Source organism: Mchenga conophoros, linkage group LG3, assembly GCF_057382185.1.
Source record: "Mchenga conophoros isolate Kocher_MC1m ecotype Shallow Benthic linkage group LG3, M_conophoros_male_GT1.1, whole genome shotgun sequence".
NCBI lineage: Eukaryota > Metazoa > Chordata > Actinopteri > Cichliformes > Cichlidae > Mchenga > Mchenga conophoros.
In genome coordinates this window covers 1,017,231-1,030,522 of record NC_140528.1, presented here as the reverse complement: position 1 = coordinate 1,030,522, position 13,292 = coordinate 1,017,231, and the positions used below count along the sequence as shown (strand labels likewise).

General features: G+C 40.0%; 1 protein-coding gene across 1 annotated transcript; it reads right to left on the bottom strand.

Annotated features, from left to right (window-relative positions):
- Positions 1-436: 436 nt before the first annotated feature.
- On the bottom strand, positions 437-4,671 carry LOC146576932 (hatching enzyme 1.2-like). The gene is made up of 10 exons (XM_085251245.1): positions 4,634-4,671; positions 4,318-4,417; positions 4,054-4,081; positions 3,911-3,961; positions 3,471-3,602; positions 2,792-2,909; positions 1,943-2,121; positions 1,545-1,626; positions 1,205-1,329; positions 437-1,113 (listed from the first exon to the last, which is right to left on the bottom strand). Coding segments are annotated over exons 2-10 (771 nt in total). The 5' UTR covers positions 4,372-4,417; positions 4,634-4,671; the 3' UTR covers positions 437-1,111.
- Positions 4,672-13,292: the final 8,621 nt, after the last annotated feature.

Sequence of the window (13,292 nt, the reverse complement as noted above, 5' to 3'; positions counted from 1 at the left end):
AATTACAGCAACAAATGCCGGATCATTGTTCAGGCGTGTGCATGACTGAGGTTTCATAACAGTTTTTAACAACAGTTATGAAGAAACACATCAGCAGAAACTAAATGGCTGATCAGATTACTATGTGATGCATCATGATGGTGGTGGGAATATTCAAGTCTGTGGGGGTTTTAATCTTCTCAATCTAAACACTTGCACTGAACTGACTCCACCCTACACAAGAAGAAGTAGCACTCTAATCTTGAGAGACATGATCCACTCTCTGGTTTCAGTTTTCTGATGTTTGGTAGGATTTTAAATGCAGAACATGTATTTATGTAGTAGTATTTGTGCATTTGTTACATTTGTTGCACATTAAAAAAGGCACCTGTAACATTCTGTCCAACTTTAAGCAAAACACATATTTCTAAAATAACTTAAAATATAATAATGAAACAATACTGCCCCCTGTTGCTTGAAATATGGAATTTTATTTGATAGCACTTCTTACAGAAAGAGACAACAAACCAAAGATAAAACCCCTCGAAAAACAAAAGCAAGAAAAATTAGAAGACATTGTCAGAAAAATCAATTTTTAAAATATCAGAAGAAAGATTCTTCTTCTTACACTTGTGACACTGGACTATATCTACACACTATATCTTGTTGATACATGTTGGTCATGTATAGGACAACAGTCATGATCATTCCATGAAAGACTTGACTTTTTGTTTTGTTCACATATTTTTTCACTTTGCTGTTTTGCCAAACAAAAAGTTTTGAGACATGTCGCAGTCGCAAGGTTTGGTTCTATGTCTGCATCATTTACAGTTACAAAGTTAATTATCAAACTGCACAGATTGAGAAATCCATTAATGATAGTTTATAGTCTAACAAAAGGGGAGAAAACCTCAACAGAAAGCGAGTTAACACCATCACCCTCTGGTATATAAGCCTGCCGTTTAGCTCGTAAAACAAAGACCCAGAACTTCAACTCTCTAAATGTGATATTTGCAGCACATTTTATGTTTCTTTTATCATTTTTAAGTATAGTGGATCCAATCCCTTGGTGTAATGCTGGTGTTTGGGCATCTGAAGAGTCTGGATGCAAAGTTGAAGGTTCTTGCTGAATTTCTGGTTAGGAAAAAAAATCAACTCCGATCAGTACTTGCTTCGAACAAAAAGATAGCAAATTTCTTTTTTGTGGGTGTGTCTTAATACTCACAGCATCCATAAAGCCTGTTTACACGGGCGATGTCATTGGCACTCATTTGGAAAGCATTTCCAAAATTAAGATTAGGATTGGACCTGGCAACAATGGTTGGCTGCCCATTCTTGGAGAAGGCGAGTCTAAAAGAACAAACAACAGCACACAAACACACATACGCGGTTATATTAGGAAAACAGAGGAGAAAATGGGCCCATAAAGTATTTAACATTAAAAATCCATTCCCCACTGAGTGTGTGCATGTTTTTGTTAGTCTGGATTACATTTTCTTGCAGAAAATGCAAAACATGTAAGGAAATATAGAACCTTACAAAGTCCATCTCACACAGCAACTCACCTGCCATAGTGCATGACAGAGTTGAAGTCATAGGGAGTCCCCAAATTGTTGGTCTGCACTTTCACAAAGTTGTGCTCTTGTCCTAAACAGAGATTTCCAGAAAATATTACATGTTTTTATATGCTTCCACTTCAAAATCCGTCTTCAGTCTCAGCTCTTTGACGATGTATAGATCGAAATGCTAGCTAATCTCTTCTGTGGTCATTTGTTTGATAGTCTTGGGACTAAAGAAATACAAACAAAATCTTCTATGCAGTGCTCGCTTGAACTGCAGTGTTTTATGTGCTGAGTTTGGAAAAGCACAGATTACTTGTAATATGTACACTGCTGTGAAACAGGAGGATGTCCCATTGTGTACTAAGTTAACTGTAACCAACGTTTTGGGTAGTTCAGCTGACCTGTGATGATGTTCCCGGTAAGGATCCTCACATGCAGATCTCTGTCAGAGCGGACCTGCTCGTGGTGGAAGCCCAGAGCATGAAGAACCTCATGTTGCACCGTCGACTGAAACAAGCAACCATTTCTCTGCAGGGAGACTAGCTGTCCTCCATTCTGACGGCCCAGGTATGAATAACACCTGATAGACACAATGACATCGCTTAAAAAATAGATGGACTGTTCTATAGCCTAGCACTGTGCATCCTCCTCCTTCAGCTAGTCATGCTAAGGCTAAAGTACCAAGAAAAGCAATGACAGTAATCATGTGACCGACTTTGACACTGTGGCTCTATAGACACTGCTCGAACCACACTTTAGCTTTTGTACTTTAATATCTTAAATAATATTTTAAAATAAAAAACACACATATCCATTATCAACTAAAGTAAATAAACAGATAGCGGTCAATCAATCTCAGAAGCTTTTTAAACATCTGTCGTCCCTTAATCATCTAATAACCCACCAGATTCATCTTCTCGCCTTACAAGGTGCCAGTCTCTAGTTTTGGAACTAGTGGACCAAATAGTATGTGAAATAATTAAGAGCAGATGAATAAAATGCTCTTTACACTCCTATGCAACAGTATACATTTCATCTAGTAGCAAACAAAAATAAAACTGGACATTTTACAGTACAAGGTCAATGCAGAATGGTCCTTCAAGAACCTGTTTTGATGACACATACAGAATATTTGTAATGCAATCATTTTCAGAATTGCATTTTTGAAGGGTTTAGAGGGTGTGGGTGTATCAGTCCTGTCCTGCCATATAAATACAAGTACAGTCTAAGTACAGCAAGTGCATTCTCACCCTTGTCCAGAGAAGAAGTGAAGGAAATCTCTGTCGCTTGTACGCCAGACAAACCGGATGCAGGTGGAAGCGTGGAAGGTGACTAGGGCATTGATGATGACGTTGCGCTCTTGGCTGCCTGCAGATTCAAATATGAGTCTGATGAGGAGCTTCTTCAGTATTCAGGATCTTCAATATGTTTCAGCCATTTCAACTTGGCAGCATAAACAGTATTTACAATCTGTGCTGCTTCGAGGATCTCTGAGTTCCCATCGGAATGACAGGGCCGCCAAAATCTATCTATCTATCTATCTATCTATCTATCTATCTATCTATCTATCTATCTATCTATCTATCTATCTATCTATCTATCTATCTATCTATCTGTCTGTCTGTCTGTCTGTCTGTCTTGAAATAGAAAAATTGAGAAAGTGACATTAAATGAAAACATAATTTGAAAATTGTGTGCATCTGTGTATGATATCAATTCAGCATACTTATACAAATATGACTTTTCAGTTTAAATGCTTTTTAGTTAATCCCACAATAAAACAGCATAGTTAACAAAGCAGTATTTTTGGAAACCACTTGAAATATATATTATATATATTTATATAATAATGGGTTTTATTTAACTATTTTTATCCATCTCTCCTTTTCATAAAGTCTGTGTTTAATGGTTAAAGTTTGTACTGCTTACTGTATTCAGTGCCAATGGAGACAGGTACATAGACAAAGCGTCCCGTTTTAGGCCACTTGCAGCCAGTGGCTGTGCATGGAACAGCATTCCTGGTAGCAGTGGGCACAATGTCACCATGAACCAACACTTTTGCTGCAGAACAACAAACAGAGAGTGGTTAAATGCTCGATACTTGGGCTGCCATTTGCTCAGTTATGTCAAAACAAAGAGGTAAATGCTTACAGCATTTACTTTATTGATCGCACAATTACAATGTTTGATAATAACACAAATAAAACTGCTGACTAAGACAAGCCAGTAAATGACCAAAAGGCTGATTGATCATTGTGTCTGTTGGGAGTTTACTGTATGTTAACATGTCAGTTCTCAGGGATCTTTCATTTTCATCCAGAATTTATATGTTAACAAAAAAGAGTTTTATTTTGTAAATCTTCACTTACTTGAGTTAGCATTGACTTTTTCAATGATCGCTGGGGCACCCAGAGACTCATCTGTGGATACAAGAGGCAACCAGCAGATTAACTTTAAGCTCTTATATTAAAAACACCTCAATATGTTGGAAGTATTTCATCACTGAACGCACCAGTTATATTTCTAATGACAGCAGCCCTCTGCAATAAAAAACAAGACATTTTCAACTTACTCTTAATCACATTTGAAATCACACTGACAAATGTTATTGTTGGCAAACAAAAACTATTATGTGAAAAAACTTCAACTGTGTCACGCTTAAACGCTCATAACAAGCAGCCATGTCTGTTAAGCAGACACGGTTAGAATTACTTTCACAGAACAGCCGGCAGTGTTGAACAACATTTAATGCCTTTGCTGGAAGAGTCAAGCTTACCAGACAAACGGCTGTCATTGACAGGCAGACGGAGAAGAAAAAGGCTGGAGTCATGATGTTGGTCCTCTGCAGTTAACCTACAGTCACAATCTGAACAGCACTGTTTAAAAAGAACTTCAATGAATGTAACTGCTGGAATAGAAAGGCAAATAAGTGGGATACGGGCAACCCAACAGCTGATTCTGTTCATCTGGATGTTAACTTTTCTCCCAATGAAAATGCTGAGCAGACAACATCCACATAAAGGGAATCAGATATCTGGGATTTCCCTACGTAGAGGATTCAGCATGCAGGGAGATGATATGAGGAGGCTTACCTGTTGTACCAGGTGTTTGCTGGATGCAGCAGGTGTTCGGCTGCTCCATCTTTATAGATAGCTCACACAGGGTGTGGCTGAGGTTTCAGGGCTGTCTTTTTAGTTATCAATCCATTAGTTTCTTTTTGCTGATGCCAAAACACTAAAGCAGCAACAAATTTCCAGGAAGGAAACTTCAATCAAGGACATTGCAAACATTTTTTGAGGCTGACGTAAACATTCAGAGCATTAAATAATTGCAATTAAAAGTTGCAAAGCCCAAAGAAATGCTGATGGAAATTAAATTTCAATCAGACTGGAATGAAATTCTTTTAACAACATAATTACCTTTGGGCAAAATAGTCAATAACAACAACATTTTATTTCCTCACATGTACTCAATATGCACCTTTGCCTCAGTTTGTAAAACATTTCATTGCTAGCTTACAAAATAAAGTTCTTCCTTCTGAAATTCAGTCAAGCATCACATTAAGGAAATACTCACATAAAATGCAAACACTGAATATGTGGTCTGAATGAACAAAGATATGAAGTAAGGCGCTAGAGAAGGAAAACCAAACAATTCATCAGACCTTCTGGGATGAATGTGCCATAAATTAATTAATAATCATTTTAAAATCCTGTAACATTAGACAAATGGCAAACTATGAGTGATTTGTTGTGGCTTGCTGCGATGTCTTATATAATAGTTAGAGTTTAATATTTTGTGTAGATCGAGGTATTAAAAATAGCTTTTTGACTATTTTTAATACCTCGGCTCCTGAGTAAGGAGAACTGTCTCTATCAATTCTCAGTAAGCAAGACACACATGAAAGAAGATTATGTATGAATTGATGAGAAATTTCAAGTGACAAAAGACTCAGTGCTACGTGAGAAACCAGGAAACAGGTTTTTAAGATTAGTTCTTGTAAATGCAGCTTCCTTGTGTGCAACCTGAAAAAGGCTGTGCTTAAAACAATGGAAACCAGGAAACAGGTTTTTAAGATTAGTTCTTGTAAATGCAGCTTCCTTGTGTGCAACCTGAAAAAGGCTGTGCTTAAAACAATTTCATAAAAGATATAAATCAATAAATGGAGAAAGAATGTTTAAATGTTCATTTTATCTATTAAAAAACTTTTTCTTTCTCTGTATCACTTTGGTTGATGGACTAATTTATATACAACGCTTTTCTACTCTCCTGGTGTACTCAAAGCGCTGTATACAACATGCCACATTCACCCACTCACACAAGCACTTCTAAACTCAAGTGTAAACAAATAATATTCACACACATTTACACTCCGATGAACGCATCGTAGGGCAACTTGGGGTTAGTGTTTGGCCCAACAATATTTGCACTGCAGTTCATCCTTGGGAAACCAAGGATCGAACCACCAACCTTCCAATCAATAGCTGATCTGCTCTACCACCTGAGCTACAGCCACCCTTGTAACCACAATTGATCCACTTAGAAGATTCTTTTCATGTGGAAACAGAGGTTTTTTTGAATTCCTGCTAGTGTCTGGGAAAGGAAAGAAGGAAAGGGACAAGTTACTGTACCTGCTAGTCTTACTGGTTCATCAACATGAACTTTCAGTTTGGGAAGTGTGATCTAAATGGGAGTGTTTACTGGAAGCTTTAGGGCACCATCGCAGTCATGCTGGCTTTGAGATAGGGACTTAAAGAACTCATCAGATCTTTCAGCACAGTTTAACTTAGGAATGTGCCACAGCTGCATGTGTGCAGGTTTTATTCTATGGATGCCTGACCTGACACGTCAAGGGTTTGAAGTGCTGTGGGGCCACAGTGCTACCCATATCAACACTGTCCATCTTTATACACCACAGTCTGGAGTATATTACCACATTATGCAATAATGGGTGTCATGGTCCTGGGCCATGTTGGCCCAGTATTCTTAGTTTCCATGTATTTTTGTATTTTGTTCCTTATGTGTTTTCCCCTTGTGACTTTTATTCCCTGTGTGCCCCTCTATGTATCTGTGAGCCCTCGTCTCCCCTCCTTGTGTTTCATTCTATGTTTTCCCCAGCCCGTTAGGTCTGTGTTCTCCCCGTGCTCTCTCTCCTCCTGTCTGAACCTCTGTACTTCCTGTTTTACTTTGCCCGTCTCCCGTTAGTGTTGTGTTCACTCCTGCCGTGTCTTGTTATGATTATCAGTGTCACCTGTGTTCCCCGCGTGCTCCCACTTCCCTCGTTAACCCTCTGTGTATTTATGTCTGCGTCTCCCTCAGTTCTGTGTCGCGTTCTCCCTCATGCTGTGTGTGATTCCCCTGTGTTCCTTGGTGAGCTTTATGTTAGTTTTTCCCAGTTTAGTTTTGTATTTCCTGTCTTCCTTTGTCAGCAATAAAGCTGCTTTTTGAGTTCATCCCCTGTGTCTGTGAGTTTTGCGATTGGGTCCTCATCCTGCCTGCCACACAGCGATCCATGACAATGGGAAACACAAAACAAAACCTAAGAACTGGAACTTAGAAAATACTAAAGAACTAAGGAGCTAGGAATACTTCACATGGAAACTGTCATGTTCAAATATTCAGAAGGACTTCAGGAGACACTGAGGTCAATTATGGAGTTCCATAGGGTTCAGTGCTAGGACCAATTCTGTTTACATTATACATGCTTCCCTTAGGCAGCATCATTAGAAGACATAGCATGCATTTTCACTGCTATGCAGATTAAACCCAGCTCTATCTGTCCATGAAGCCAGATAACACACACCAATGAGTTAAACTGCAGGAATGTCTTAAAGACATAAAGACCTGGATGGCCGCTAACTTTCTGCTTCTTAATTCAGATAAAACTGACGTTATTGTGCTCGGCCCTGAAAATCTTAGAAATATGGTATCTAAGCAGATTCTTACTCTGGATGGCATTACCTTGGCCTCCAGTAACGCTGTGAGGAACCTTGGAGTCATTTTTGACCAGGATATGTCCTTGAATGCACATATTAAACAAATATGTAAGACTGCTTTCTTCCATTTGTGCAACATCTCTAAAATTAGAAATATCCTGTCTCAGAGTGACGCTGAAAAACTAGTTCATGCATTTATTACTTCCAGGCTGGACGACTGTAATTCATTATTATCAGGATGTCCAAAAAACTCACTGAAAAGCCTTCAGCTAATCCAAAATGCTGCAGCAAGAGTCCTGACAGGGACTAGAAAGAGAGAGCAGATTTCTCCTGTTTTGGCTTCCCTTCATTGGCTTCCTGTTAAATCCAGAATTCAAAATCCTGCTCCTCACATACAAGGTCTTAAATAATCAGGCCCCATCTTATCTTAATGACCTTGTAGTACCATATCACCCTATTAGAGCACTTCACTCTCACTCTGCAGGCCTACTTGTTGTTCCTAGAGTATTTAAAAGTAGAATGGGAGGCAGAGCCTTCAGTTTTCAGGCCCCTCTTCTGTCGAACCAGCTTCCAGTTTGGATTCGGGAGACAGACACTATCTTTACTTTCAAGATTAGGCTTCAAACTTGCCTTTTTGCTAAAGCATATAGTTAGGGCTGGACCAGGTGAGCCTGAATCCTCCCTTAGTTATGCTGCAATAGACGTAGGCTGCCGGGGGATTCCCATGATGCATTGAGTTTTTCCTTTCCAGTCACCTTTCTCACTCACTATGTGTTAACAGACCTCTCTGCATTGAATCATATCTGTTATTAATCTCTGTCTCTCTTCCACAGCATGTCTTTATCCTGTCTTCCTTCTCTCACCCCAGTTTTCTTCCTGTTAAAAGGGAGTTTTTCCTTCCCACTGTCGCCAAAGTGCTTGCTCATAGGGGGTCATATGATTGCTGGGTTTTTCTCTGTATCTATTATTGTGCGATCTACTGTACAATATAAAGCGCCTTGAGGCGACTTTTATTGTGATTTGGCGCTATATAAATAAAATTGAATTGAATTGAATTACAGCTGGCGTGGACGAGGCTAAGCATCAGACTTTCAAATGAATTAAAGTCTGTCTGGGTCTTTCATTAATTAATAGGCTGGTGTGAAAAATTGCTGCCACACCGCCCCCTCGGCCTGTGCTTCGAGGTTTCTGGTAGTTATAATGACTCGGGGTGTTGATTCATTTAAACTAACATAATCATCCTGCTGCAACCAGGTTTCTGTAAGGCAGAGTAAATCAATTTGTTGATCAATTATTAAGTCATGTACTAACAGAGACTTGGAGGAGAGAGACCTAATGTTTAATAATCCACATTTCACTGTTTTACTCTTTGGTTCAGATGTGGATACTGTATTGTTCTTTCTTTGTGATTGTTTATGTTTAAGTTGTTTGTTGCTGGTTTTTAGTTTGTTTTTTGTCTTTTTGGAAGCTGACACAGTCTCTATGGAGATGGGTTTTGGGGGGGTAGCAGGAGGAGAGAAGCTGCAGAGAGGCGTGTAAGACTGCAACTCTGCTTCCTGGTCCCAACTCTGGATAGTCATATTTTGGGGGGTTTAATAAATTTGTCCATGTTTCTAGAAATGAGAGCTGCTCCATCCAAAGTGGGATGGATGCCGTCTCTCCTAACAAGACCAGGTTTCCTCCAGAAGGTTTGCCAATTATCTATGAAGCCCACATCGTTTCTGGGACACCACTCAGACAGCCAGCAATTTAAGGAGAACATGCGGCTAAACATGTCACTCCTGGTCTGATTGGGGAGGGGACCAGAGAAAACTACCGAGTCCCACATTGTTTTGGCAAAGTTACACACCAATTCAATATTGATTTTAGTGACCTCCGATTGGCGTAACCGGGTGTACCGACATTAATTATGATTTTACTAAATTTACATTTACCCATAGCCAGCAGTTTTAAATTTCCTTCAATGTCGGCTTCTCTGGCCCCTGGAAGACATTTGACTATGGTTGCCGGTGTCTCTAGCTTCACATGTCTGAGAACAGAATCACCAATTACCAGAGTTTGACTCGAGTGTGTCGCCGAGTGGGGAAAAACGGTTAGACACATGAACGGGTTGGTGGTGTACCTGGGGCTTCTGTTTAGGACTATGCTTCCTCCTCACCGTCACCCAGCCGCCCTCTTTCACAGCTGCTTGGGGTCTGCTGGGAAACAGCTAGCGGGGCTTACGCTATCTTCCAGAACACTCTTCTCCAACTTGAAGAACCTTGTTGGAGCAACTATTTCTTTAATGGGAGATATCAGAGTTCTAACCAGAGCACCTTTAGCTCTTTCATGGAGAAACTTGCCCAAAGCCTTCCTTCTACTATCCCAGCTACTTTTGTTACTATCCCACTTATAATCTTATCTTTTCGCCTTCAGTGAGTGATTGTTTATTTAATTCTTTAGTTATTGTGAACTGTATGTATTTTGATAGGGGTTATTTTTTGGTTTGGCTTTTGTTATATAAATGACAATAAAATTTCTAATAACTCCAAACTATGTCATAATCAAATGCAAACTAATACTATAGAATGGAAAGAAAAAACAGAAAAAACATACATTTCTCTTTTTTTTCTTTTGTTTGTTTTTTTTACAAGCGAAAAATAGTGTGACGTCTGCACAATGTTTGGACCCCTCTAGGGGTCTTCCTCAGGTGCTTGGCTCGCTCCTGAAAACAAAAAGGCTGGCTGGGTCAATCACAGAGTTTTGCTATTAACAATAGCTTTTTTGACCAAAGTCTATTTCTTTGGCTCCTGACTAAGGAGAACTTTCTTGTTCAATTCTCAGTAAGCAAGACATGCATGAAAGAAGATTATGTATGAATAGATGAGAAATTTCAAGTGACAAAAGACTCAGTGATACATCAGACAAACCAGGAAACAGTTGTTTTTTTTTAAACGAGTTTTTCTAAATAAAGCATCCTTGGGTGCAACCTGATAAAACCACAAGCTGTGCTTAAAATGATTACATAAAAGATAAGATATAAATCAGTAAATGGAGAAACAGAGTTTAAATGTTCATTTTATTTCTTAAAAACTATTTATTTAGTTATCTGTTCATTACAATTGATCCACTTTTTTCTTGTAATTCTCATTTTTATTTATACACAGAAAACAGTTGCAGGTGGATGATTCAAAAATGAGGAAGTAAAGCTGTCAACAACAAAAGTAGGCTCATGTGTAACAAGAAAAAAAAACACCTCTAAGCTGGCTCACCAGACAATACAAATAACAAAGGACAGCATAGTTTAGTAAGGAGGTCTATTTTTGAATTCCTGATAGTCCCTGGGAATAGAGGCAAAGGCATGTATTACCGTACCTGCTAGTCTTACTGGTTCATCAACATGAACTTTCAGTTTGGGAAGTGTGATCTAAATAGGAGTGTTTACTGGAAGCTTTAGGGCACCATTGCAGTCATGCTGGCTTTGAGATAGTTTAACTTAGGAATGTGCCATAGCTGCATGTGTGCAGGTTTTATTCTATGGATGCCTGACCTGACACGTCAAGGGTTTGAAGTGCTGTGAGGCCACAGTGCTACCCATATCAACACTGTCCCTCTTTATACACCACAGTCTGGAGTATATTACCACATTATGCAATAATGGGAAACACAAAACAAAACCTAACGGTGTGTTCACACCGAACGCGATGGACACGAACAAAACGCTCCAAACGGCCCTAATGTGACGCGTGCACATTCGCACCTCTACGCGTGTCCAAGAAAAATCCATCGCGCGTCAAAATATCGTGAACCGGAAATGTGGGAGGAATGTGGGAGGAAGTTGTGCCAGACGGTATCTTTGCAAGATGGCAGCTGTCGAGCTAGCGCTTGAAGAGAGAGTCTCCCTTCTCTATTTACTGTGGAGAGCAGAGCAGCGGCGTAAAAGACGTCCTCGCCGTACCTGGGTCCATCAGGTCCTCCAGAGGTGTGAGCAGTTTGGTGAGTTTCACCATTTGCTCCAGGAGCTGCGCCTGGATGACGGCCGATTCCAGCGCTATCACCGTCTCTCACTCGGCCATTTTGAGGACCTGCTTTCCCGCATCAGTCCCAGAATCGCCCGCCTAGACACCAATTACAGGCGCTCAATCCCACCTGCAGAGCGCCTGTCCGTCTGCCTGAGGTTAGTAAACGTATTTAATACGGTAGTCCTTTATTGATACCTGTGCTAATATATGCTAAATCATCCATTTATACACTGCTAACCAGTGTTGGACAAGTTACTTGAAAAAAGTAATCAATAACTAATTACTGACTACTTCCCCAAAAAAGTAATCCTGTTACTTTACTGATTACTTATTTTCAAAAGTAATTAATTACTTAGTTACTTAGTTACTTTTTAAAAACATGATTTACAACCTGAAGAGGTGATAAAGTGATAGATCTTTCAGCCCAATTCTACTTTTTCTACATAATCCATCATACAAAATGTAATCAAATGGAAAAGTCTCTTTTTAAAACTTGTTGTATTAGTTTTAATTTTTTAACTTTATGCATCAAGCAAAAATTTAATTATCTGCAACATTCTCTGACTGGAAGAAATGAGTTTAACATTTAAACCTATTTTCTACACATTCCAGCACATAAAATAAAATATTTTTTGTGTTTACACTCAGTCTTTCAAATAGATGCAAGTAAAACACAGCAGAAAATAAATAAAGTCAAAGACTCAGCGGTCCTGTTGCTCTATTTTCACCTTTAAAGCAGGACTGCGGTAGGCGGAGGGTTACCCTGGTGCAGGTGTGCCGCGGTCAGTGGAAGAATCCGCGAGTTTCTCAGTGAGTTTCCCATTACGTCGTAGCTACTCGGTGCTTGTTTAGGGGTTTTTTTCCCTGTAAAAAGACGTTTTCTTCCCACGCACGATGGACACTAATGTTTTTGTCACTTTTTATGGAATCAAACTCAAAGTAAGGTCAGTACTTCCACGCTTTAAACGCTGCACGCTCATACTCTCTCTGCACTCGATATGTGATCCATTGTTGATCTGCACACAGCTGTTGCCACCAACGGCGCACTCGCTTACGTCACTGTCATGAGACATTCTCGCAAAAAAAATCACAGTTTTAATAACGCAGTAACGCAGCGTTCCTACGGGAAAGTAACGGTAATAACGCGTTACGCATTACTGCCCATCTCTGCTGCTAACTTGGATGTGCTATGCTATCAATGAATGCTGTCGGTGTTTACTGATAGCAAGCTGTGGTACGGAGATGACTGTTTATAATATTTCTAGTGATACTCAGGTCTCATCAAGTCCCGATTTAATTCGATTTATGCTGTTATCAGTGTTTGAATGATAGCATGGCTGTGGTGTCACATCAATGTATGCTCTCGCTGTTTGGTTGGTTTTAATTGGTTTTAATTTTGCACTCCAGTATGAACACAAATCCCCCAACCCGAGGATCAGCACAACATAACCTAACAGACCTACACCTTAGTTCACAGATTCACTTTGTCTAAGGTGTATTTCTGGGATTTCACACAACAAACTACATAATTGTCATGGTGCTGGGTCGTGTGACCCAGTGTTTGAGTTTTTTATATATCTTTGGTATCCATTTGTGCCCTAGTTTAATCCATCCATCTTCAACCGCTTTGTCCGGGGCCGGGTCGCGGGGGCAGCAGCCTAAGCAAAGAGGCCCAGACCTCCCTCTCCCCAGCCACCTCCTCCAGCTTATCCGGGGGAATACCAAGGCGTTCCCAGGCCAGCCGAGAGATATAATCTCTCCAGCGTGTCCTGGGTCTGCCCCGGGGCCTCCTCCCGGTGGGACATGCCTGGAAC

What these genes read in the sequence shown, in the direction of transcription:
- LOC146576932 (XM_085251245.1), bottom strand. Translation starts at nt 4,371, where the DNA reads ATGACTCCAGCCTTTTTCTTCTCCGTCTGCCTGTCAATGACAGCCGTT. An exon ending in CAATGACAGCCGTTTGTCTG is followed by an intron (nt 4,082 to 4,317) that starts GTAAGCTTGACT and finishes TTTTTATTGCAG; the next exon opens with AGGGCTGCTGTCATTAGAAA. An exon ending in AAAAGTCAATGCTAACTCAA is followed by an intron (nt 3,603 to 3,910) that starts GTAAGTGAAGAT and finishes GTTGTTCTGCAG; the next exon opens with CAAAAGTGTTGGTTCATGGT.